This window comes from Danio rerio, chromosome 6 (assembly GCF_052040795.2).
Source record: "Danio rerio strain M-AB ecotype USA chromosome 6, GRCz13ab, whole genome shotgun sequence".
Lineage (NCBI taxonomy): Eukaryota > Metazoa > Chordata > Actinopteri > Cypriniformes > Danionidae > Danio > Danio rerio.
In genome coordinates this window covers 10,192,004-10,217,779 of record NC_141026.1, presented here as the reverse complement: position 1 = coordinate 10,217,779, position 25,776 = coordinate 10,192,004, and the positions used below count along the sequence as shown (strand labels likewise).

The window sequence follows — 25,776 nt, the reverse complement described above, 5'->3', positions numbered from 1 at the left end:
TCAATGGCTGGCTTTCTTCAAAATATCTACTTTTGTGCTCAACAGAAAAGAGAAACTTAAACAAGTTTTGAACAAGGAAAGGGTGAGCAGATGATCACAGAAGTGTCTTTTTTGGGCGAACTGTCAGTTAAATTTAAAATAAATCTTTAAAGTAGAACTCTTCAATTAGGCTAATAATTTATAATTACTAAAATGACAAAAAGTAAAATAAATTAAAAGTTAAAAATGTATTTTGTTGCTAGGTGGTTAATATTTTAAAAAGGCAGCTGATGTTTTGTTATAAGTGGTATCTAGAGAGCTTTTTGCCCAGTCATTGATCGTTAAATGACAAAAGTAGAACCAAGCCTAATGAAGCATGATATATTTTCTTTGTCAAAAAAGATATATAGCTTACATTTCTGTAGAAAAAACAATAATTAAATAAAATGTGTTGTATCTGAGGCTTTAGTTGACGTAAACTTGTAAAATTTGCTTATAGCATATTATATATTTGATGATTGGATTTACATGTGGCCTAATTTACCTGACACCTTTATGTGGCTAAATGGAACCGTTTTCACAAATCATATAGATATCCACATGAAGGGACCGGGTTGCAAACAGGGGACCGGGATATTCATATATATGAAGTGACCGGGTTGCAAACAGGCCCATAAACCCTTGTTAAAAGGGTCCTATTAAGTACTAGTTTGTTGTTCTGAGTGGTTGCTAGGAAAATGTTGCCAGTTATGGGGCTTAGATCATTACAAGGAAAATTTGTTAGGGTGTTGCTATGCTGCAGATAAGGTGTAGCAGGGTTCAACGCTGAGGATTTTTTTCTACTGGCCCGATCGGACTGGTGGTTCAGATTTTTACTTACCCTGCCAATATTGCCACTGGCCCCACCAAAAAAAGTTAATAGCTATTTCTTAGCCACAAGTAGAAAAAAATGTCAAAATGTTTGTAAATCTAGAATTTTAATATTTAAAAAAGTGTTTTGCAAACAAAAGTAGCAAAATGTGCAGGTATTTTATTGCAAAACAAAGGATGACTGACCTGCCAAACTAACGGCAAACTGTACAAAACATCACTTAATTTTTTTTTTTTTGTCGTGGTGTACCCTCGTAAATGTCTGTTTCCAAGACGTTAGAGACAAATGTTTTCCTTTAGCATCATCCCTTGATGTTGCCGCCATGTTGCTGTCTCTTAGCTGTACTTGTTGTTACGGAAAAAAGATAGCATGCTCACAACATCCAATCAGATAAGAGGAACCGAGAAGGTAGCATTTGAAGGCTTAAAAACACAAACGGTTTCTCTATTCTGATTGTATTTGCACGCGTTTGACAAATATTCACAGGCAAATGAAACTTTAATGACAGGGCATTTGTGGCCCGATCGGGCCAGTAAGGATCCTGTCTACTGTCCCGAGCATCTCACACGCTGGCCCCGGGCCATCGGGCAGTCCTTATTGTTGAGCCCTGTGTAGGCATAGATATTTACAATAGATGTCGCCTACACTATTGTTGTCTATTGAAAAAAATGCGTCAATAAAGCTGCCAATTTAGTACAGGGTAGCGCTCCTTAGACATTAATGTGGGACCAAGGTGCAAAAGAAGTCTGGCCATTCAGAGCAAAGAAAGAGCATGTTTGTGTGCATGGAAATATATTATCCTGCCTCCCTGTTCAATTTGATCTAATCCTTGTTCTGAAACACAGCCCCTCTCCTGTTTTCACTTCTCATTCTGACGGAGGGAGCGATTCGTTTGTGAATGGATCGCCGTTATGAACAACTCGTTTACTTAGCTGACAATAATACAAGTTTCTGGCAGCATCTTATTGTCATGTTTCATTTACAATATTTGCTTATTTTTTTCAAAAAAAACTAGCATAAGCCTAGAACTTAGTGGATGTTGGTGCTACTTTGCCTTGTGAATGCAGTAAGTGACTGTATTATGATCAATAATGTTACTTATTTAGCACAAAAGTTCATATGAAAACGTAATAAACGAAATCTTACCTATAAAATGTTCGGCCTTTGTGCTTTGTTTTATTGGTTTCCTCGTTACTAAACCCGTACACATTGCTAAAGTCCAGCATCTTCACATTGGCTTTAGTCTTGACTAGTGCGGTTAAAGGACTTTTGTCCTGGGACCACTGTACAAATGTGGCGGCACTATTGACGCATGCTCAAGGTCCGTATGCGATATTTAAAGTATATATCTATAAGGTGTAGGGGTAGTTACTACACTTTATTAGGAGAAATGAAAACTATGAGTATATAATTTACACTAAAATAATAAAACACTCTTTATTTATACAGCACATTTAATAAATAATGGTAATTCAAAGTGCTTTACATAAACAAGAATAAAAGAAACAAGAAAATAAAAATGATTAAAAACAGAATAGAAACAGATTAAAATGTGTTAAAAACAGGTTTTAAAGGAATAAAAAAGAAAGACATAATAGTGTGATCTGTCGGATGTAGCACAGTGCTCATTCACTAAAGGCAGAGCTAAACAGATGTGTTTTCAGTCTTGATTTGAATGTACTTAATGTTGGAGCACATCTGATCATTTCTGGAAGCTGATTCCAGCAGCGGAGGGTGCTGTTAGTGGCTAGCGGCGGATTCGCCCGGCTTTAATTGAACTTTTGAAATTTCTAATTTACCTGATCCTAATGATCTGAGGGATCTGTTTGTATTCAGTGAGCAAATCTGTAATGTATTAAGGTCCTAGGCCGTTTAGTGATTCATAGACAAGTAGTAATACTTTAAAATCTAGGGCTAATAATTCTGCCTTCAACTGGACATGCTTGCAAATGCAGGCAGTGCAGAAGCACATCTGTGCAAATAAAGGTAGACTGATAATGACTTCGGTTCAGCCCATCATCAAACACACACATACACACACACCTCCAGGGCGTACTGTTCAAAGATGCGGAGCTGCAGGAAGATGTCCAGTTTGATCCTGCGCTCGTGGAAAAGCTCCTCCATATGAGCCTGAGCCTCATCCAACTGCTGAAGAACACCCTCGATATGAGCCACGGAGCTGGCATGTGGCAGCTTATTACAGGCCAACGCTGAGTCCCTGTTTGAGCACACACAAACCCACGCCAACACATCCAAGAGCAAATCAATATCAATAGAGGCCACGTTAATCCGCAACCAGTATATCAGCATGACATCGCACGTGCAGACCCGTTCACATGCAATATGAAAAGAATATAATTAGAATCGATCTGCAAAGCTGAAAATGGTTCAGGTTAGCTCGGTTGCAAAATTCATTCTTTTTCAAAGCTGTTTTGCTAATAAATTGGGAAACATTTGGAATTAAAAATTCAGAGGAGGACAACTCCAGCATTATAGATGTGGCATTTAAAGTAAAATCTCAAAACATAAAATCACAACTAGAAAGTATATTAACATTATTTTGAAACATCAGTTTATATTTTCCAAAACGTTGTATGAACAGGAAAATATCAATCTGTAAAAATTTTGTATGTATTAAATGAAGAAACATGCGCTACAGATGTAACCAAAAAAACAGTAGGGATAGTTTTACTAGTTTACAGTAGGGATGATCCCAAAACTCAGTACTTTATCGGTATCGGTGCAACATTATAAAAGACCGAAGTATCAATAAGCGGTAACACTTTACAATAAGGTTCATTAGTTAATGCGTTTACTAACATGAACTAATTATGAACAACACCTGTCCAGCATTTATTAATCATAATTAAACATTTACTAATGCATTATTAACATCAAAGTCCATGCTTGTTAACATTAGTTAATGCACCATGAGTTAACATGAACTAACAATGAACTACTGTATTTGTAGTTCATTGTTAGTTCATGTTAACTCATTACCTAACGTTAACTAACATGAAGTAACTATACAGTAGTAGATGTACTGTTCATTGTTTGTCCATGTTAGTAAATGCATTAATCAACATTAACTAATGAACCTTATTGTAAAGTGTGACCCAATAAGCTCTGACATTAATGGTTCTGCTATCAGTGCTGGAGAATTATTGCTGAATAAACTCTACATACAGTAGCATATTTAACTGACCAACCTTTTCTAATTTGCAATATTTGATATTAGTCTGCACAGTTGGCAATCTCACATGAAAAATGTTTGTGTTTCCGGCGAGCACGTCAAGTATAAAAGCCGTCACAGTTCTCGGCTGTGGGTACGCACTCAGTGGAGGCTCGCACTAAGCGCACACACATAGCACGCAACACAGACTCGTGCACACACAGCTCGTAAGCTTGCGGAGTGAACCAGACAGGTTGTTTTTCCCGAGTGGTCAGTGACAATGTCTGTTGCAACAAACGCAACAAGTTGTTTTCTTGAAAGTACCTTTTAAAAGTGCATTAACTGCTATTTTAAAAAATCATTTTTAATAGCCTAGCTACAAACGGTAATGTTACATCAATCACACCGTTATTTCAGCAGTCAATCACCTAAACAATATAATATTATTAGTTAAACACACATTCGGTTACAATGAAAACAGTATTTTTTCTGCAGTAGCCTAAATTAATCTTAAGCATTAATGCAAAGCAAAATGTTTTTACAAATATAGCCTATGAATAGCCTAATAATAAACTGTTTATTAAAAAACTATATATAAAAAAAACTGCTTGTTTTTACATTGCAAGATGCGCCAAAACGGTATTAAAAACACAGTTGACTCCCAAAACACCATTAACTCATTTATGTGAACACGTTAATGAAAATTATTAACATTACTGCATTTAACTGCAATTTGCAACTCAAAAAGGGTATTTTCAACTGCAGGGAGCACAATAAACCAAGAAATATCCCGACTTCTGTCAGAAAAGGCAGACATCTTGATTTTTCTTAAGAAGAATGGTTAAAAACTGAGAGTTAATTTTCCTTCAAACCATTCTTTTACAGGAAAAACATTTTTTGTTTGTTTTACAATTATTGGTTTAGTTTTATTTTACATGATTGTGCGTTTTCAGCGGTATAGAGGGAGATCTTTATAGAAATTCTAGGTAAAACGCCAGTGTGGACGTGGATCGTTTTTGTTCTAAAATGGCATTTTAAAACTAAGACATATTAGTGTAAACAGGGATCGCGATCGAGATGCGACACAACCCTAATTGATATCACAATATTCGCATCCGCAATAGTCACATCGCAAGATATGTAATGTTGAGTCTGAATTATACTTGACCAGGAGCTACGGAATTCTATTTAATTACAGTGTTTATACAAAATTTTCATTTTACGTAATAAGAAGTTTTTTTTTACTTCTAATTTTTGTCCTGTTTCTAGTCCAAATATCGACATTTCAATGCGAAAACAAGATTATGTTGCTGATAGATTTGTTTGTTATAGGAAAAAAATGAAAAGTAAACAATGCAAAACAATATTAATTAAACTAAAAACAAGACAAAGCAAAGTAAGTGATAATTTAATTTCTGTATCTGAATACTGTTGGACTCAGAAAAAACACACCAATAGTGCTATTCAAATTATTCTATAACAATATACCAAACTGCAATATTTAACACAGAAAAATGTAATATTATAATATCAGATTTTTCCTTTATTGTGCTGCCCTGATGTGGCATCTCGCCGTCACAGATGTGACAGATCTAAAATTGCCACTTGTGTGACTTTGGTTAATCAAATATATTGGTTTAAAAAACATTGCCAGAGGCATTTTGAGCATTTTCCTCTAGCCTAAACAAGAGTTTTACTATTTTGGTAAAAATGTTTTTTATGGCAAGGTTGACTCTTGCATGGAATTGCTCAGCAGTGGTTTTTATGAAGAGATATTGAGAACATAAGGTGGCTTTCGCAAAATTACAAAGGGGGCCTAAAGATGACATAAACTGATCACAAAAAGACAGAACTCAAATTTAAATATGCTGTAAAATATGGTATAATACAGTATACTCCTCATTAAAAACTGTGTCAATGACCGGCCATAATGAAAGCAATAATTAGAGCAGTTAGACTATTGATGGCTTCTATGGAGCGCAGAAAGCCTAAAGGAGACTGGTCTATTTAGTGGGCTTGAAGTTCATTAAAATGACATTATCAGCATTCTTCTGCTATGGAAACGAAGTTTCCCTCCGACTTTTGACAACTGGATGTGCAACGAAATGTGCTTCATTCATTTGGAAAAAATTAGGTTTACACTAAATGCCCATTCTAGTACTTTTTCTAAGACATAGGACTCTCTGAGTATTTCAGCACTTCTTGAGCCACAGTGTCGCCCACCAGTACAACTTCTTCTACAGACAATCTAAGCCTTTGATTGAATGAATCTAACTGCGTTGTATTTAGATTTTTGGATTATATTTTCATGATTTGTTGATGTACATGTGTACATGGGTTATTTCTAAATTACAATGATCCAACATGTATTTTATATACAATTGTAACTATGTTTTTATTCAATATTTAATTCAGTCTAATTTCATTTCTTTATTTATTTTTTATTTTATTTTATCGTGTGTACTATTTGTGTTTTATTTTCCTGTACAGTTATCTGTCTATTTTTGTAAAAGTTTGATAAACATATTTTAAAAAATAAATTTTTGATGATTAGTTGATCGCAGATAGGTTGTATTACTTGATTATCAAAATGACCATTCAACGCATACATAGTAATAAACACAGATCTGAGTGTTGTCAAACTCACCGCAGATGTTGAATGAGCTCCTCTCCCTCTTTGATGACATTGAGCGTAGCGTCCAGCGTGCTGCTCTGCTGCTGCTGAAACTGTCTGATCAGCTCCTGAACGGCATCCACAGACTCAGAGTTCACCACCGGCTCCACAAGACTCTTCTGTAAGTCCTCCATCCATGACCACAGCTTGAGGCAAAAAGAGACAGACAGATCCACAGTCAGATATACTGATATGTAATTGTCTGTTGCCTGGCAACCAGGTGGTTAACAGAGTGCTTGGTAGGTGTTAGTGAGACCAGCAGGGGGCGCTCAACTAGCGGTTTGTGTGGGTCCTAACGCACAAGTATAATGATAGGGACTCTATACTGCTAAGTGAGCAAGTACCGCTAAATACTGTTGAATGAGAAGTTAGACTGAGTTCCTGACTCTCTGTGGTTGTTAAAAATACCAGAATGTCCTTCAGAAAAGTGTAGGGGTTTAACCCCGGCATCCTGGCCAAATTTGCCCACAGGCCTCTTTCCATCACTGCCTCCTAACCATCCACATATCATAATTGGCTTCATCACTCTGTCTCCTCTCTGCAAATCAGCTGGTGTGGGATGTGCGGTCTGGCGCAATATGGCTGCCATCGCGATGCTGCACACTGGTGGTGATTCAGGAGATTTCCCCCAAAAATGTGTAAAAAGCACTTCGAGTTTTCAGAAAAGCACTGTATAAATGTAAGGAGTTATTATTAATATTATTTTAACTGAATATTTTTTAAATAATCAATTAAAGCCTACTGATTAATCAGAGAAAGGAATGCTTAGTTGATTGAACATTGTTTTAATTATGAAAATGACCATTTGATAGAAACCTAGTACTGTAGTACAGATAGATAGACAGAACCACAGTCAGATATATGTCAGATATATGGTTGAAAAGGCCATTAGTATTTCCTTTGCAGTTGCTTTGGTCTTCTGGGTGGTATATTCAGGCTATTTGTTGCAGTCATCCTAAAACTGATAGGTGATTGTCAGTGTTGCCTTGCAACCAGGACGTTATTTCCTAGATCTTCTGGGTAGTTGCAATGACATTGTGGTGTGGTTGCAAGGATGCTGCTAAGAAGTTACTGTGGTGTTGTTGTTGGTTGCTCTAGGCAATTGGTGATTTATGTTGTACTAAGCAGTATTTGTTATAGTAATGCTAATTAGTTGTAATAGCGTTGCTTAAAAGTTGCTAATGAGTACTGGAAGTTTTTATTTGTTGTAACTACGATGCTCTTGAAGATTGTTAGGCTGCTGTTAAGCTGTTTTAGTGGTTCCCTCTAAATTTGAAATCAAAGAATAATGGAGTAGTGAAAGCCACGTTCACAAAACCCTCTTCAAAAATAGTTTTTAGTGGCATAATTATCATAGGAATGAGTCTCTCTTCTATATGTGCACAATATTCAGCTGCATGAAGCAAGAAATAACAGGAAAAGAGGTGTGAATTGTGACTCATCTAAGTTGCCAGATCTTGCAGCAAACAAGTATAAGTCCATTATAAACCAAAATAAATCTTGTTATATGCTATATAAAACTTGCTATAGTTACCACTTTAATAACCACAATAAACTTGACCAATTTATGAGCCAAGATTTAAAAAAAAGCCCACAGATACATGTCATAAGTAGACATGGCTCGTTGTTGTTGTTTTAATTAAGAGCTTAATGTATGATCATTTTGTTTATATCATAAAATTCATTTTGTGAGCTGTATGTCATATTTTCCAAATATTTGATGTGAATCTTTTCTGTACGGCCATCTTGGCCAAGACTCCCTGCAAGAAGAGATTTCTGTTAATCTCAATGGGGCCTTCCTGGAAAAATAAGCGATAAATAATTATAAATTGTGTCAGCGCCAATAGCATAGTGGTTAGTGCGTCGACACATAGCGACGAGGTGCTCGCAGCGGCCCGAGTTCGATTCCCGTCTCGAGGTCCTTTGCTGATCCTTCCCCTATCTCTGCTCCCCACACTTTCCTGTCTCTATATCTCCACTGTCCTATCAATAAAGGTAAAAACCTCTAAAAAATAATTATAAAAAATATAATAATAAATATAAATTGTTAGGCGATTGCTAAGATGTTGCTAGGTGGTCGCTCAAATGTGTAGTAGACTGGTAGCAGGGCATACTAGATGCTTACTGAGGGTGCTTTCACACCTGTAGATCAATTGTTTTATTCCGAAACAAGGATTAAAATTGTTACAATGTTGCTTTTTCTTCTTGGTGCGGTTCCATTTCATATGGCAAAGATTGTAAGCTGATCAAAATTAATCAATCATGTCACGTGTGAGTAAACTGTCCTCACATTGGTCAGAGTTTTGTGGTTTATTTTTCACAGTCGGATTCCACTCAGCTGTCTAATATCATTATTTTTTACAAATTATTTTTGAGAGAAGCATGTGACATGATTGATCGAAGCTGCTCTCTCATCCATAATCAGCAATAATCCAATCCGATTAATCGAAGCCAACTGCCCTACCCCATCTCATCCTTTTTCTCCATTTACCAGGGGGAGCTTTCGAGACCTACCTGATCTCAGACTTCCTTACATGCTTAATGACCAGGTGGGAGCCTTGGGCTCAATTATCTCAGAGCTTAGGGTTTTGTCGCAGAACAGCATGCCAAACCTGCTAATAGCGTCAAGCAATTTCTAAGTGTGAACTCGTGAATATTTGAAGATGAGAAATAAGTCACCAAATATAAATAAGAGGTACGACTTTATCATACATAGCCTCATTTCAATTGACATTTAATAACTTTTGTTTTAATTATTAATTATGAGCTTAAAAACGTTGGCTAGAATTATGCATTATAGACTTTCTAGAAAATAAACAGATAAACTGAGACTGCAGTCAGATCATGAAGCAGCTAAATTAAGATCTTTCTTTCGATGTATCAGTGCAGAAATGAACAAAACAATAGGTCTAATACAAAATATTATAAGAGGAAAATATGAAAAAAATACCAGATGTTAAATTCAGTCAATTTTCCTAAGGGATAAACAGCACTCTTTATTAGTTCAGCACAAGGGTGTCAAGATTTTGTTTTTAAATCGGATTAGATATTATCGAATATCGATTATCGAATAAAAAAATGGAATCGTTGATGCTGCCACGCTCCCATGTCACGCCAGCTTGGCTTGCCATGCGAGAAAAAAAAAACAAGCTTGTTGAAGTACAGCAACAAACAGCCAAAAGATAACATGGCAACTGCAGACGCAGGAGACCCGTCGACAGAACTCAACCCCCTCCTCTTTCACTGAAGTCACCGGTGTGGAAGTATTTGGAATTTCTAGTTATGTTGACAATGTTCGTGTTGTCGACAAAAAAAAAAACACAGTTTGCAAGGTCTGCTATGTACGTATACCACATTTTTCCACCAGCAGCATGACTAACATGGCAGGGCATCTCCGCAGGCAACAAAAAAAAAATTATTTATCTGTTAAACCGACAAGTTTAACACAACCTACTCTCCCGTCTTCATCAGGAGTAAAACTTCCAAGTAACGCAACACGTGCAAAGGCAATTACAAGGAGTATTTGTAAATATAGTATTTATGGCCGCGGACATGCATGTAGAAAACTCTGCGTTTTGGGCATTTAATTAGCATGCTAGAACCACGCAACGAAATCCCAAGTAGAACGCATCTCACAGCTACGGTGACAGCTGACCCTCTATGTACAATAATGTGAAGAAGAAAGTCTTAGCAGTGCACATTTAGTAGCCCTGACTACAGATTGCTGGACCTCCAGAGCAACACAGAGCATCATGACTGTTACAGCACACAAAGGTTAGATATTATTTTATTGCATAAAAATCTTAAAATGGCATAGTTAGTGCTTTCAAACTTTTCTTTTTAAATCGAGAATCGAACCGTGACTTTAGAATCGAAATGTAATAGAAACAAGGATTTGGAGAATGGTGACACCCTTAGTTCAGCTTGCATTCACTTTCGTATTCGACATGAAACCGGTAGCGGTATAAATGATGACATCCCGTCCTACTCATAATTCTCTATTCATATAGCCATATTTGACTATTGCATAACCATAATACACTGTGATATAAGCTGGTTCGAATCATTTTGCTTTTTCATAACCGTGCCGAGACCACCTTATTCAGGTTGTCTCGGACAGACTGTTTTGGCATGGATCCAAGCACAACTACGGTGTTCACATATGCCCTACGAACTAAGCAAACGGTGCAAACGTGCCAGGTTCCAAAACAAACCTCTAGGTGAAAAAGCCCCCTAAGTTTTGGGTAGCTGTTAGGGCATTAATAAATAGTTGCAAAGTGTTTGCTCCTTTACAGTCAGAAATATTAGCCTCTGTTTAAATAGTATCTCATTATGTCGGCTTTGTCCATTCACTTTTGTTTATAATTAGTGCGATCAGTCAGTAAGTGGATTTTAGAGCTACTAACAAAATCTCTCACGCATGAACAGAGATCAGTCACAGCTAGCTTTTTAAGAAGTCCTGTGTAGTGTTTGTGTGTGTGTGTGTGTGTGCTCTACCTCTTTGGTGTGGGTGTGAAAAGACACTGAGATATCCAGCAGCAGTTTCCTCTGCTCCACCCTCCGCACAAACTCCTGAACTCTGACCTCCAGGTGATGAGCAGCAGCGTAAATCTCTTCAGGATCACACTCGCCCGTTTGAGCTAGCTGCTCCGCCGCCTCCAACAGCTTATCCGCATTAGTATAAGTGTTCTGGAGTGAGCGAGAGAGGGAAGAGTACATTTAGAACATCGCCCATGAATATTAAGAGCAATGTTAACAGTTTGATATAAGATTTCACAGCTCCTGCTCATTTGATCCTCTCAAGCGCACAAAATAAAATAAGCAGTTTCCAACCTGTGCCACCTCCTGGAAGTCATCATGTCGTTTTTGTAGCGCTCGCGCTCTGTGTACAGACTTCCCAACTCCTGTGTGTTTGCTGAGAAATGCTTCTCCATGGTTTTCAATCCAGTCCAAGACCTGAACACACACATATTACTTTTACATTAAGTCAATTAATTAGCAGACACTTTTGTCCAAAGCGACTTACAATTGAGGAGGCATTCAGAGATTCAAGAACAGGAAGCAATACACACAAGAGGTGCTAATTATTTGGAATGGTTTGTACTCAGTGAATTTAGTGCTAGAGTAATTAGGGTGAACGTTTTTCTTTTAAGAGAGAGAGAGAGGCAGAGAGAGTGGTTTGTCAAGCCCACTAACCTGTGTGAAGCCAACTTCATAAATGCACAATGTTTTTGTTTTGTTTGATTTTTTTTTATTATTTAGTATAACTTTGTATTGTCTGTCTCAAATAAAAGAGAATGTTCCCTTCCTTTGTAAAAAAAAAAAAAATTGTGTTAAATTATATGAGTAAAAACTGTACAAAAGCACGCACATCTCTCTTAATTGGGTGCTCAGCCAAACCGCAAAAAGTGCAACTAAACAGGTCTGACAGGTCTGATGAAGAGCCGGCAGCTCGAAACGTTACACGCTCTGTGTCAGCCTTTTTAATTTAATAAATTTGTATTTTTGGAGCCTTGGTGTTGCCGCCTTTGATTTACATTAAATTATATGAGTAAAATAAAATAAAAAAAACTCTTAAAAGTAAACTTTCATAACCATGTTTATTACCACACCCGGTGGACACTGTTAACAAAAGGACTTTGTGTTTAAAACATATACACTACCTGACAAAAGTCTTGTCACCTATCCAAGTTTTAAGAACAACTAATAATAATTTAACTTCTAGTTGATCATTTGGTATCAGAAGTGGCTCATACAAAAGGCAAAGGCCTCTAGATTACACTTATTTTATCAAAATGAAATATGATCATGCCTTGATTTTTAATGATTTCATTAGGACAGTAAGGTCTGACTTTGCTTAGACAAAAGTCTTGTCACTTAACAGAAAAAAATTACAGTATAGCATATAAAGTCATGGTGCAGTGGAAAAAGAATTAATATTGTGTCTGACTTCCATGAGCTTGGAGGACTGCATCCATACTTCTCTGCAATGACTCAAATAACTGATTAATAAAGTCATCTGGAATGGCAACGAAAGCGTTCTTGCAGGACTCCCAGAGTTTATGAAGATTCTTTAGATTCATCTTCAATGCCTCCTCCTCCATCTTACCCCAGACATGCTCAATGATGTTAATGTCTGGTGACTGGGCTGGCCAATCCTGGAGCACCTTGACCTTCTTTGCTTTCAGGAACTTTAATGTGAAAGCTGAAGTATAAGAAAGAGCGCTATCTTGCTGAAGAATTTGCCCTTTTTTGTGGTTTGTAATGTAATGGGCAGCACAAATGTCCTGATACCTCAGGCTGTTGATGTTGCCATCCACTCTGCAGATCTCTCACACAATCCCATACTAAATGTAACCTCAAACCATGATTTTTCATTTACCAAACTTGACTGGTTTTTGTGGGAATCTTGGGTCCATGCGGGTTCCAATAGCTCTTATGCAGTATTTATGATGATCGGGATGCAGTTCAACAGATGATTTATTACAAAAACGACAAGACTTTTGTCAGTTAGTGTATATCTTTTAAGAATCTTTGACACTGTAAATTACCTATTACTTACACTTATCTTCATTATAGTACTGAGGTTAAAAAAGGTCAGTTTTGTTAAAAGTAATTTGGTAATGTATTAAAATAAGTATTAAAGTACATGTAGTAGCGTGCCTTAGCTTTTAAAAACGTAGAAAAAGTACAAATGTGTACAAATATGTAATTAAGTTCTGTTTAAGTATGGTAAAAGTAATCACAGGTTCAGCCAAGTGCATTAAAAACACATCTGAATATGTTTTATATTCATTTAAAATATATTGTTTATATAAGTTTCCCAGTGATGGGTTGCAGCTGAAAGGGCATCCGCTGCGTAAAACATGTGCTGGATAAGCTGGCGGTATATTCCGCTGTGGCGACCCCTGATTAAAAAAGGGACTAAGCCGAAAAGAAAATGAATGAATGTTTTTATAAGACATATATGGCAAAAGGCTATTTTTTACATTTTTTTTTACATTTTAACATTTATTTTGCTTAATTTGTGATGCTTCTATTAAAAAAAGGCATTTTTACACATCCTAACAACAAGTCGGAGATTTAAAAAGTCTTTTAAAAACCCTCAGGGGGATTTTTAGAAGGTTCAACAAACTTCCTCAGTCAGAAGTCAAAGTTCTTTAGTTCACTGCACAAACTGAATGCTGGAGCGGGCCTCGTTTCTGTCTAAAGAGGACCTGGAAGGGATCCAGTCACATCAAAGCAATAACACAGTCCTGACAGAGAACCGGTGAAGTTACGACAAAAAGCCCCTGAAGGCGATGGCCACAGGAAGTGGATTGTATTGTTGGAAGTATTGACTGAAGGCCAAGCACAATACTGCCATCCCTCGAGGACGCTGAGGCAATCTCAGTCTACTCTATGAGTCAGAGTCCGTGTCACTTCCTCTAATACTCTTCGCACTTGATATTTCTTCTGCTGTTCGAGAAACATCGTTGCATGCAAAGATCTAAAAACAACAGCTTGTGAGTCTAGGGTCAAATGCGTCAGATGTTGCATTAGTACGCAGAGCAAATGCTTGTGCATGCAGGAATATATACAGTACAGTACTGCACATGCACGTGACTGTATGTGCATATGTGTGCATGCATATATAAGTGATTCTGTACATGATTTACATAATGCATCATCTTAGGTCATGCATGCTAAATCCAATTTCATGTCACCAATGCATTTACCATAATATAGTTATTTTATTATTTTATTTTAGTGTTAAAATGTATTTGGATTCTACTTTTTTGCATTTCACTTTCACTTTTTTCACTTGATGTGTTTTGTTCTAATTGTCCTGATATTTTCTGAAATAATGTGCTGTGAAATATCAGACTTCTTTTAAGATTTTCCTTTTTCTTTTAAAAATTCTTTTTTAGGTTATGAGTATCATATTTTTTTCTGTCCAGGTGATCTCATACAGCCTCTATAACAGGGGTGCCCACACTTTTTCTTTTAAAGGGCCAAAGACCAAACTTGATTGAGCAATGTGGGCCGAACACATACCAAACCGATTATATCATATGGTGTAACATTAAATTTGACATGGGTAATTTCCTAATGTATTCACAAATATTTAAAACTACCATGAAAGCATTGCGTTAAATCATATTAACAAATGAAGATTATTTTTAACATTTTATAATGAACTTACTATTACAGAAAAATATAAACAATCTTATTTATACCACAAAGGAGTTCAATACTGAAAACACTAGTCGACCTGCTCCTACCTTTGCCTTGATTTGCTATCCGATGTCTTGTGCGTTGCTTTTTGTCAAGTGACATTTTTTTACATTTTTAAAAGTCTGATAACATTTAACTTCATTTGACTATTTGTAGCTCAGCAAAAAAAAAAAAAAAAAAAAGGTTACGTTAAAATCAAATTAACCATCTCTCTCAACGGAATTCACCCCAACAATATCCCCATTATTCTCCCTCTCTTTTCAGATGTGATGGTGGGCCAAATCAAAGTTTACCATGGGCCAGCTTTAGCCCATGGGTCCTACTTTGGGCATCTCTGCTCTATAATATTCAGGTCTGGACCCTGCAGAGGCCATTTTGTGACTGTCTGTTTTTCATCAGCTGTATTCTTCCCCCAAATAGGATTTTACTGCACATCAGCGATTAGCTAATTATTAATTACTAACAGGAACAAATAGTCTTGGAGAAAGTTTTTCATGTTGTCATGAACGCGATATGCAGCTTGAATCGTGAATGAATGGAGAATGATTGACAGGCGCAGCAGCGGGAAGTGTTGAACTGAACATGAGTGTAACCACTTGAATATTCGTCTGTGCTTCACAATAAACAATAGAATGGCTTCAGAACATTTTGTATAGAGTAGACCTACATGACAACTTCTAGACCCTTATAATAGGCTACCGTCATGGCTTAGTTAGCTTATAAACACAGAACATAGCGCACAAGCAAGACCAAATTTGGATCAGTACCAGCTAACCCGATCCAACAAAAATATGTGATATCGAACCAATATATACAATCCAAGTATTGGGATCGGTGCATCCCTACTTGCCAACGTTGTCTTTCACGTTTCAACGTTGTTTTTATTGTTTTAAACAATTACAAAAACAAATTCTAACCTAAATTCTATTCTAATAAATCACACATCAACTGAATTATGATTTATTCACCTTGTATAAATCTCAACTTGAAAGAAATTGACCAAAGAAGATACACCTATGACTGGTTTTGTGGTAAAGGGTCACAAATATCTATTATACTATCACCAAAACAACATATGTAATGTTGGCCTAAAACTTTTCCACAGCACTTTAAGTTCAAATGTGCACAGAGCCAGTTCAGAGAATAATCAATAAATACATTTATTTAAATGCAAAACAGAAAAACAAACATAATTTGCATATGTGTATTGAACTTTGGAGGTCATGCTGAATGGTTCAATATTACATTGAGTGTAGTGGCATCCCTAGTGTGTGCATGTGCATATGCATGATCTACCTGCTGAACATCTTGTTGAAACACACACAGTTGAAGTCTCTGGTGCAGCCGGAGCTTGTGGTGTTGTAGAAGACCCTCAAGTCTGCGATACTGATGAACCACCTCATGGACGACCTCCAAAACCCCTCTTACAGCCTGACTGTAGTCGGCCCCCGCCGTCAGAGAGCCAGAGTCAGCCGGTGGCGGAGGCCTTTGCAACACATCCAGCAGGGTCTTTCCTTTCTGACTAACCTGTAATACAAATGCAACACATCCGTCAGATGGTGATGGATAGTATTTTACATCATCTACTCACCCTTAACCTGTTTGAGTTCATTTCTTTTGCTGAGCTATAAAATATTATGGAAAATGTTAGAAATCAGGAAGCACTGATATTCCACAGTATATATAAACTACTATGGATGTGAATGGCTACTAATTTCCAACATTATAAAATATTTTTATTTACATTCAGTCATCTAGCACAGTGTTTCTCAACCATGTTCCTAGAGGACTACCAGCTCTGCGCATTTTCCATGTCTCTTTAACCAAATACACCTGATTCAGATCATTAGCTCATTAGCAGAGACTGAAAGACATGCAGTGTTGGTGGTCCTCCAGGGACATGGTTGAGAAACACTGATCTAGCAGACACTTTCATACAAAGCAACTTGTGCTTATGACTTTAATGTGAATTTAAGTTTTCATATTAGTAGAATACATACAAATTAACATGCACCTATGATAAAAAAAATGTACTTTTGTAAGCTGTTTGGACAGAACTGTGTGTAGGTATAGTGTGTCCACAGTCATATTGGAGTGATAGAAACACAATAAGTCTTGTGTGTTCCTGATGTTAAATAAGATCCACATCCCAGTGATTTTGAGGCCCACCGCAACGTGACATAGGAGTGCCCCGCCCACCTAATAAATGAATGCGCATTATCATATCCACAAGACATGATGTGCGCAAAGCAACTGGGAATAAAAGATCTGTTGAGCTCGCTGTGATCATGATCATCAATCATCATCAAATGTGATCGAGAATGAGTTTTACAAGTTTAAAACGTTTTTAAATCAGTGTATGCTTGCAATAAATACAGTAAAATTGCTGTAATTCATCACCACAGCCGCATAGTGTCAGTAAAATCATAAAAGAAGACAATTCAATACTGATTCATGGACTTAAGTCAGATTTATTTTGTAAATTGACATAACGAATGTCCATACAGTAGTGGATATTAATGTGTATCCTGTCACATTTGCTGTGCAAAAACAGTGCAAAAACTAAACGTGTGTGTCTGAACTTTATAACGACATTGAGTGTGACTCATCGTTGCAGAAAGGCTTGAATTAGCTCCACAATAAATATATCAACTAACAATTATCTTAATTTAAATTATACAGGCTTTAACTAAATTTGTTACATAATGAAACTAAATAATGTAAAATACATAAAATAGCGTAAAATAATAAAAAAATTCAAACAAATTTTTAAATCAAAATTAAAAGTAATTTTAATAAAAGTATACAGGCTTTAACATAATGTGTTACATATTTATTTTACATTATTTGTTGCATAATATATAAATAATGTAAAATATGTAAAATAGTGTAAAAAAAAGTCATTTTAAAATCAATTTAAAACTCTAATTAAAAGTAATTTTAATTAAAATTATATAGGCTTTAACAAAATTTGTTACATAATAAAACTATGTAATGTAAAATACTTAAAATAATTTTAAAAAGTCATTTTAATTAAAAGTAGGCTTTAACAAATTTGGTTACATAATGATACTGTAAATAATGTAAAACACATAAAATAATGTAAAAAAAATGTAACTAATTTTTCAATCAAAAGTGAATTTATTTAAGATTTATACAGGTTTTAACAAAATGTATTACATAATTGTTATATATTATTTTTTACATAATACATAATGTAAAATATGTAAAATAATGTAAAAATTAAGTAATTCTAAAATCAATTTAAATGATACTGTAAATAATGTAAAACACACAAAATAATGTAAAATAAAAAAATAAAACTAATTTTAAAATGAAAAGTAAATTTAATTAAAAGTAGGCTTTAAGAAAAATTGTGACATAATGATACTGTAAATAATGTTAAACACGTAAAATAATGTGAAATAGTGTAAAAATGAAGCAAGACTGTGCTCAAGTCTCATTCACGCTAACAACTAAGAGCAAAAACAAGCAATAATGAATGTGTTGTTATATTATATTATAAGCATGTATTGCAGTTTTTCAGTTTGTTTCCATAAATGTTCAAGCTCTTTAAATTAAGATAAATTCTTGGCCGTTAATATTATTATCAGCTGAAAAAAGGTCTGAAAATGGCTCGAATGATACTGTACCCCCATGTCGTTATCATTACAGCCATTGTACTGGCATTCTTACAAATTCAGAATGATTTTTTAACCTACATCTTTATTGTTATAGTTATTGTTCTTGGTCTGAATGGGCCTTAGAGCATCTGCACTAACCGTTTTAAAAGATATAAAACCCCCACAGCCCACAACCATCCATCACCAGGAAGCATTGCCCACAAACAGGCCATTTAAAAGTCCACTAAAAAGAGCAGCTCACCTCTGTATATGCTGTGGTGACCTGCTCGTACAGATTCTGGTGGTTATGAATGGCCAACTCAAGTTCTTGTGTCACAGTTGGCAATCCAACTTCACCACACGACTTCACCCATCCCTCCATACTGGACAGAAACTAGGAGAGAGAGAAAAAAATCAACATTACAGCATACACATAGTCCACTTAACAAAGCAAAGAGGACAGAAAGGTGCGGGGTAGTACACACTCATTAAAAACAAGCTCAGATACAATTAAACAGAGTTGCTGAGGATCAGACAAATTGGGGTCATAAATCAAAGGCATGAAGAAGCTATGTGTGCACATTTAGACAAAGAAGTTATTAATGAAGAAACAGACTGAGGCTGACGGGAGAGTCTGAAGCACAGTCGCACAAAGAAGAAGATAGATTTTTTTTTTCTTTTTAATGTCTTAAATGATTCAAGGAAGCGAATTCAGTCAGGAAATATAACATCAGCGAAGTAAGCAGTTGTTGGAATGTAAGTGATAACAGAGTCAGTGATATGAAATTTGATTCTTGACATATGAAGGTTCATTAAGAAATTACCAAAGAGAAGCATCTTTAGGTTTCCAATAAAGTAACATTACTGTTTTTTAGATGTCACCTTCATTGTTGTTTGCTTTTAGGATATCTATAAGCTGGTGCGCATCAAAACAGTGACAATTATCGCGTTTACAAGATATAAAACCAATATAAACATGTAAAGCTTGCCGTTTGTCACCTCCAGGCCCGGATTAAGAATTCAGAGGCCCCTGGGTACAATGTCTTGTAGGCCCCTTACCTAACCGCACCCCTACAGTTGAATTAAAAAATAAAATTAATATAATATTTTTTAAATAAAATTAATCTATAAGGTATTGTCTGCATTTTTTAAATAAATGATATACAGTACATATATTTCTAGTCTACAAAGATTAAACTTATTTTTAAAGCATTTAAAGCACACTTTGCTTTTAAAAAAAATACTAACACAACTAGTGAAAATTAATGGATTTTTATTTACTTGTTCAAGTTTATTGAAGCAGTACTAAAAATGTATATTTAAAGGTATTTTTAATGTATAACATCTACAAACTTATAATGCATATGTTTTGGATATAACACCTCTCCAATCCAGTTCTATGAATCTGAGTCCTCCATAATACACACACTTATTAATGATTCCTACTTGTCTTCCTCGTGATGAAGAGTAGGCAAAACCTGATATATAGCGGGGGAAAAAAGAAAAACAATGTTCATCCGATGCTGGATTCGAAACCGTTCATGATCGATCGCGTCGAAACATATTGCCATGCGCTTTACAAGCTACGCCACTAACGCTGCTATCTATTGCGCTCTTTAATTATGTTGTTTTATCTGACATTAATGTCACACCACACAAGTCTAAGTGATTTTTTTTTACTAAAATGTCACTATTGCTTTTACTGTTATGCAGTTTTTCTGTTATGCAGTTTTTATGCATTTTTAACATTCATCACAGCAGCGTCCATATATTAAAGGGATTGTTCACCCACAAATAAACACATCCTGTTAATTTACTCACTCTCAGGCCATCCAAAATGTACATGACTTATTTTCTTCAGCAGAACAGTAAAGATGATTTTTAGCTGGACCTGTTATTCTCTGGTATCCACAAAACAGAAGTATTTGCCATCCAAGTAGATAAACTGAAGTATGCACTATGAGCATCTCATGGCATTATGACATATTCATGCGAAATCACGAGCCGACACACTTGGGTTTGTTTACCGCAGAGAAAAGGATGCACCCATAAAAAAACTCAGAATGTGATTAACAGGTAATAAAGAAGTAAATAATTTTCAGTCTGCTGCACCGAGCGATCATTTCAATTCACAAGTCCTCAGTGCATCATCAGGATCCACGGGTAGTAATTATGATTTGTTTTGAATATGTTTTTAGTGATGGCACCCACTGACTTCCATTATATGGATACGAGAGCACAACACTTTCACCTAAAAATCTTTTTTACTTTTCTGCTGATGAGAAACATCATCTACTGTACATCTTGAATGGGAAATTAAATGGAAAGTTCACTTAAAACTGAAAATTCTATCATCATTTACTCCCCCTTTACTTATTCCAGACCTATTAGACTTTCTTATTCTGTTGAACAAAAAAGAAGATATTTTTTAAAAAGCTGGAAACCTGTAACCTTCCTTAGAATTTGCTTGTTGAAAGTCAGTAGTTACAGGTTTTTAGCTTTCTTCCAAATATCATCTTTAGTATTCAATAGAATGAAGAAACTATTAAAGGTTTGAAAGCACTTCATGGGCAGTAAACAGTAAGTAGATTTTAATTTTTGGGTGAACTATGCCTTTAAGGATGCATGCTGTCAAACAAACATGCAGAGGATTACATCAACTGTCTTTTCCAACTTTAGAGTTCAAATGATTCAAAGCTGTTAGCCAATCACACGAGTGGGCATTTACCTCTGGTTCTAAAATATTTAAACACACTGTGTTCTGATAAGAGGGTCAAAACAAGCCTACAATAGCCTAGTATTTCCAAACTATGTTTTCTATGTAAAAATCTTGATAACATTGCAAGTGGATCATGGAGAACACTGCGGAATAAAAAGGCAGTTCATGACCGCTTTAGTAAAAATAACAAGCAATTTTAGATTTGGTTTTGATGTACTGGAAACATACAAAGAAGGAGCTACCACCGTAGACCAATCAGTTGTGATAGATGTATGTAATCAATGAGCAAACAGCCAAGTAATTTACCTGTTCGGATTTCTGGTGGAAAACTGAGGACATGGCCAAGATGGCACTGCGCTCCTCCAGCCCCGAGGCAAAGCTCTTCCAGTCATGATCCAACTGACCCGAGATCTGCTGTATCTGAGTAGCAGCGTAATGACCGGCCTCGCAGAGCCGCGTCGCCACCGAGACGATGCGCGAAATATTCACATATGCATTCTGAAAAAAAACAAGAGACCTGTGCATTAGCATTGCATGTTCTCCCCGTGTTCTCATGGGTCTCCTCCGGATGGTCCGGTTTCCCCCACAGTCCAAAGACATGCGCTATAGGTGAATTGGGCATGCTAAAATTGATCGTAGTGTATGAGTGTGTGTGTGTGAATTTTTTCCAGTGATGGGTTGCGGCTGGAAGGGCATCTGCTGCGTAACAACATATGCTGGATAAGTTGGTGGTTCATTCCGCTGTGGCGACCCCAGATTAATAAAGGGACTAAGCCGAAAATAAAATAAAAATGGGGTATTTTACTTACCCCACTTTTATTTCGTTTTTTAAAATCCATTTAATTTGGAATTATTCTTTCTGAACACAAAAGAATATTTTTAATGTTCAGAATATGCTTCTTGGCTCAAGATTTTGTTTAGATATTTGGACTAGAAACAAGACAAAAACTCTAAATAAGAACAGCATTTTTTTGCAGTTTATCCTACCATTGAGTTCATAGCGAAGTGGTCATGCTGGGTCTGTAGATCCGCTGCATGCTGGTAGCTTACGCCAATATCTGTGTGTGTCTGAAGAAACAGCTCTTTATTGTGTCCGATCCATTCAAACATCTACAGAAAGAGAGAGAGAGAAGAAAACACTCAGTTTAGTCAACAAAGAAAAACATGATGACCGCAGGTTACAGATGACCATACTGGACCAGTCGTGTCACATAAATATTTACAAAGGAGCAGGCAAATGTCTAAAACAGTCGTTGTAGGGCTCTGGGTGATTAAACTCCCTGTTAGTGTTCAAGTGATCTACACGTGAACCTTTATATACACAGCTTTTCTCTTTGGCTTGTGTACAGGCAATAGTCCTTAGAGTTCTGGCTCTGGTGGAGCACAGATGGGCTCAGTCAGCAGGACTGGGGAGTGTGAGACTGCTCTCCGTTTGGGCTTAAACGCAGCACACGGCCTCCCGCTGACAGCAGGGCACAGAAGGGAGTAGAGTGAACACGCTATTATCGTTCAGATCATTCATTATTTACACTTTCATATGACCTTCAGCCATGTTACTCTATTGCCATTAGATGATGGAAGCATGCTGGAGTTGGATTTTGAAAAACAAAAAAGCGAGTGATGTTTACCTGTGCGATATACAGTATAAACAGTGAGATATAAGTCAATATGTAACTGCAAGTGAATAAAGGAACAATTGAGTTCCCTTAAACCAATTGGGACTTATTTCTATAAATCTGTCATTCTCTGGTTTAACCCCTACATAAAATCTCTATGATTTATTTTCGGAAAGCAAAGACTTTAAGACAGTGGTTCTCGAACTTTTTTGACCAAGTACCACCTCAGAAAAAATTGTTTCTCCGAGTTCCACCATAATGACTGGTGATATTGAAATACATAGTAGATCTAAATAAACGGCTACAGCTCGGCACAATTCACAAACGTGGCAGATAAAATCGTATTATTATGAAAATGTATTATTGTCAGCCACTTTAAACATAATAAATAGTTTGAACAATAACACACTAACAGGTAAAAAATAAAGAAAATAAAAGGTCAAAATTTAAATTGAAATCTGATTTCAAAAATTTGTTAAAAATGGCACTGTTCTTAAAACGTTACAAGGAAAACTTCTGTAGTTAAATGTAAAGTATTATTATGAATAATACTACTGGCCAGCCCAGGTGGGCCCCACGCGGGCCAGCTCTGGAGGGCCTCACGCGGGCGAGCCCAGGTGGGCCTCACGCGGGCAAGCCCAGGTGGGCCCCAGACGGGCCAGCCCAGGTGGGCCCCACGTGGGCCAGCCTACCAAATGTACAAAATAACTTGTATAATAATTTAATTTTTAGGAAATAGTGTGAAAATATTACTATATTAAAATATATCTTTGATGATTTATCATAATAATACTAATTATTATTATTATTATTATTTATTATCAATACAATTTTAATTTTACACTATTAATGGAGTAATAATTATTATATTATTATTATTAACTAATAATAGAATATTAAAATAGTCATAATAATACTTCTACTATTTAATATTATTAATATTATTATTACTATTTTAATATTCTATTATTATTCAAATATTATTAATATTATAATAATACTAATTATTATTATTATTATTATTATTATTATTATTATGTATTTAATAGTGAATAAATTATTATTGTTTAATATTAAATTAATAATTAAATAACAATAATTATTCATTCAATTATTTCTCCAATTTATTAGGAGTCGCCACAGCGGAATGAACCGTTATGAAATAATAATATTAATTTTTTTAAATTTAATAATACATTTGATACAAACTCATTTAAACTGTATGATGCATTAACTCATAATATTGTAATACATAATTGTAGTTGTATTTTACTGTGCAAGTATAAGAATTATTTTTGTTTTAGTTGTATTAATTTCTCAAGACTGTTCTGGTAAGATTTTCGCTTCTCCACAATCTACAGTATTCAGCTTATGCTACACGTACGAGCGGGCCCAGCATTTGAATCCTTTTGGCCCGAGACTTCCGGTCTCAGACGTTAAAAACAGCTTGCAATGCTGCTTGATGTTGCAAACTGATATTTTCTTAGTATATTATTTTATTTTGTCTGTATAGTCATGCAAACACTTGCAAGTAGATTAAGTAAATTGACCGATTTCTGTCGTTTATTTTTCCTAGTCATTTCTCCCATAGGCGACTGAATCGGAAGTTCTAAGACAATCACAAAAACTAGTGCACTTCCACATTGAAGAATAAGGTCAATATCACGCCTCTCTCCTCCTGCCCTCTAACCTTTTCTGCATCCTGCTCATACAGTCGAAGCTGAAAGCACTGGTCCAGTTGTTGCTTGCGGTTGTGCCAGCCTTGTAAAAGGTGCTGCCGTGTAACTTGAAGTTTATCCAGCAGGGCAGAAATCTTCGGTACCAAACTCTGGAAATCTGCCCCACCAGAGAGCCTTCCGTCTCCCCCATCCCTGATCTTCTGAAGAAGACGCTGTCCTTCCTGGTCCAACTCGTCCACGGGTGCCTTCGCCATGGTCTTCCTCAGCCGAGCGTGATCCTCCAGCAATTTGCGGGCCTCTTCTGCGCTGCTGGCCAGCTCTTGTCGGGACAGTACCTCCTGGAGCTCCTCCAGCCGGGACAAGAGATGCAGAGCGCCTCCAGTAAATTCCTCAAGAGAAACGCGGAGCTCAGTCCATTCCACATGATCATACTCCAGTGTTCCCTCCAGATCTCCGGTCAGCTGGGACGGGTCCACCAGTTTAGTCAGACCTTCCACTGAAACCATACTGGTCTAAGAGAGAAGAGAAAACAATAAAATTTAATGTATCAAATTGTTAAAAAAAACATGAGGAATAATATTCAATTATATTTTTCAATAATATTTAATATTCAATTATCCGACTGATAAGTTTTAAAATGACATACATGCAGTCTTAACCTGATTATGCTTAAAGGGGACCTATTATACCCATTTTTACAAGATGTAAATTTATTCTCTGATGTCCCAAGAGTGTGTATGTGAAGTTTCAGCACAAAATACCACACAAATGATGTTTTATACCTCTTCTAAACTGCGCCTATTAGGCTTTGATCCTATAATAGTGTCATTTTGGTCACTGTCGCTATAAATTCAAATGAGACTGTGCTCTTTTTAAAAGAGGGTGTAGCTACAAATGCCTATGTGTCAGCATAGTGGCAGATTTAACATTGTATGCTAATAAATGAGATTGTAACTAATGGGCGGGGCTTTCCCCCTCTGATGACATGTACATATGGAGAATGTCAATCAAAGTGTTTCTGCAGACTGTTTTATTTTACGTTTGCCAATGGACGTCAGCGTTTATTTTTAGAGTTCTGCCTAAACTTGATTTAGTCCATAATTTAAAGGCACAGTTCACCCAAAACTGAACATTCTGTCATCATTAACTCACTTAAGCTCAGCTTAAAGTGCAATTTAAAGGCTTAATTAGGGTTAACTGGGCAAGTTAGGTTAATTATCAAGTTA

At 36.2% G+C, this 25,776-nt stretch overlaps 1 protein-coding gene across 2 annotated transcripts in view; it reads right to left on the bottom strand.

The window, feature by feature from the left end:
• The window catches only part of kalrnb (kalirin RhoGEF kinase b), a 172,171-nt gene that overhangs the window by 110,832 nt on the left and 35,563 nt on the right, over positions 1 to 25,776 (bottom strand). For both annotated transcript variants that reach the window (XM_087256077.1, NM_001327989.2), the window contains 9 exon segments: positions 24,562 to 25,062; positions 22,243 to 22,365; positions 21,562 to 21,753; positions 18,799 to 18,930; positions 16,210 to 16,440; positions 11,530 to 11,652; positions 11,194 to 11,385; positions 6,670 to 6,842; positions 2,894 to 3,068 (listed from right to left, as the gene is read on the bottom strand). In XM_087256077.1, the coding sequence (XP_087112203.1) occupies positions 2,894 to 3,068; positions 6,670 to 6,842; positions 11,194 to 11,385; positions 11,530 to 11,652; positions 16,210 to 16,440; positions 18,799 to 18,930; positions 21,562 to 21,753; positions 22,243 to 22,365; positions 24,562 to 25,062 (1,842 nt within the window).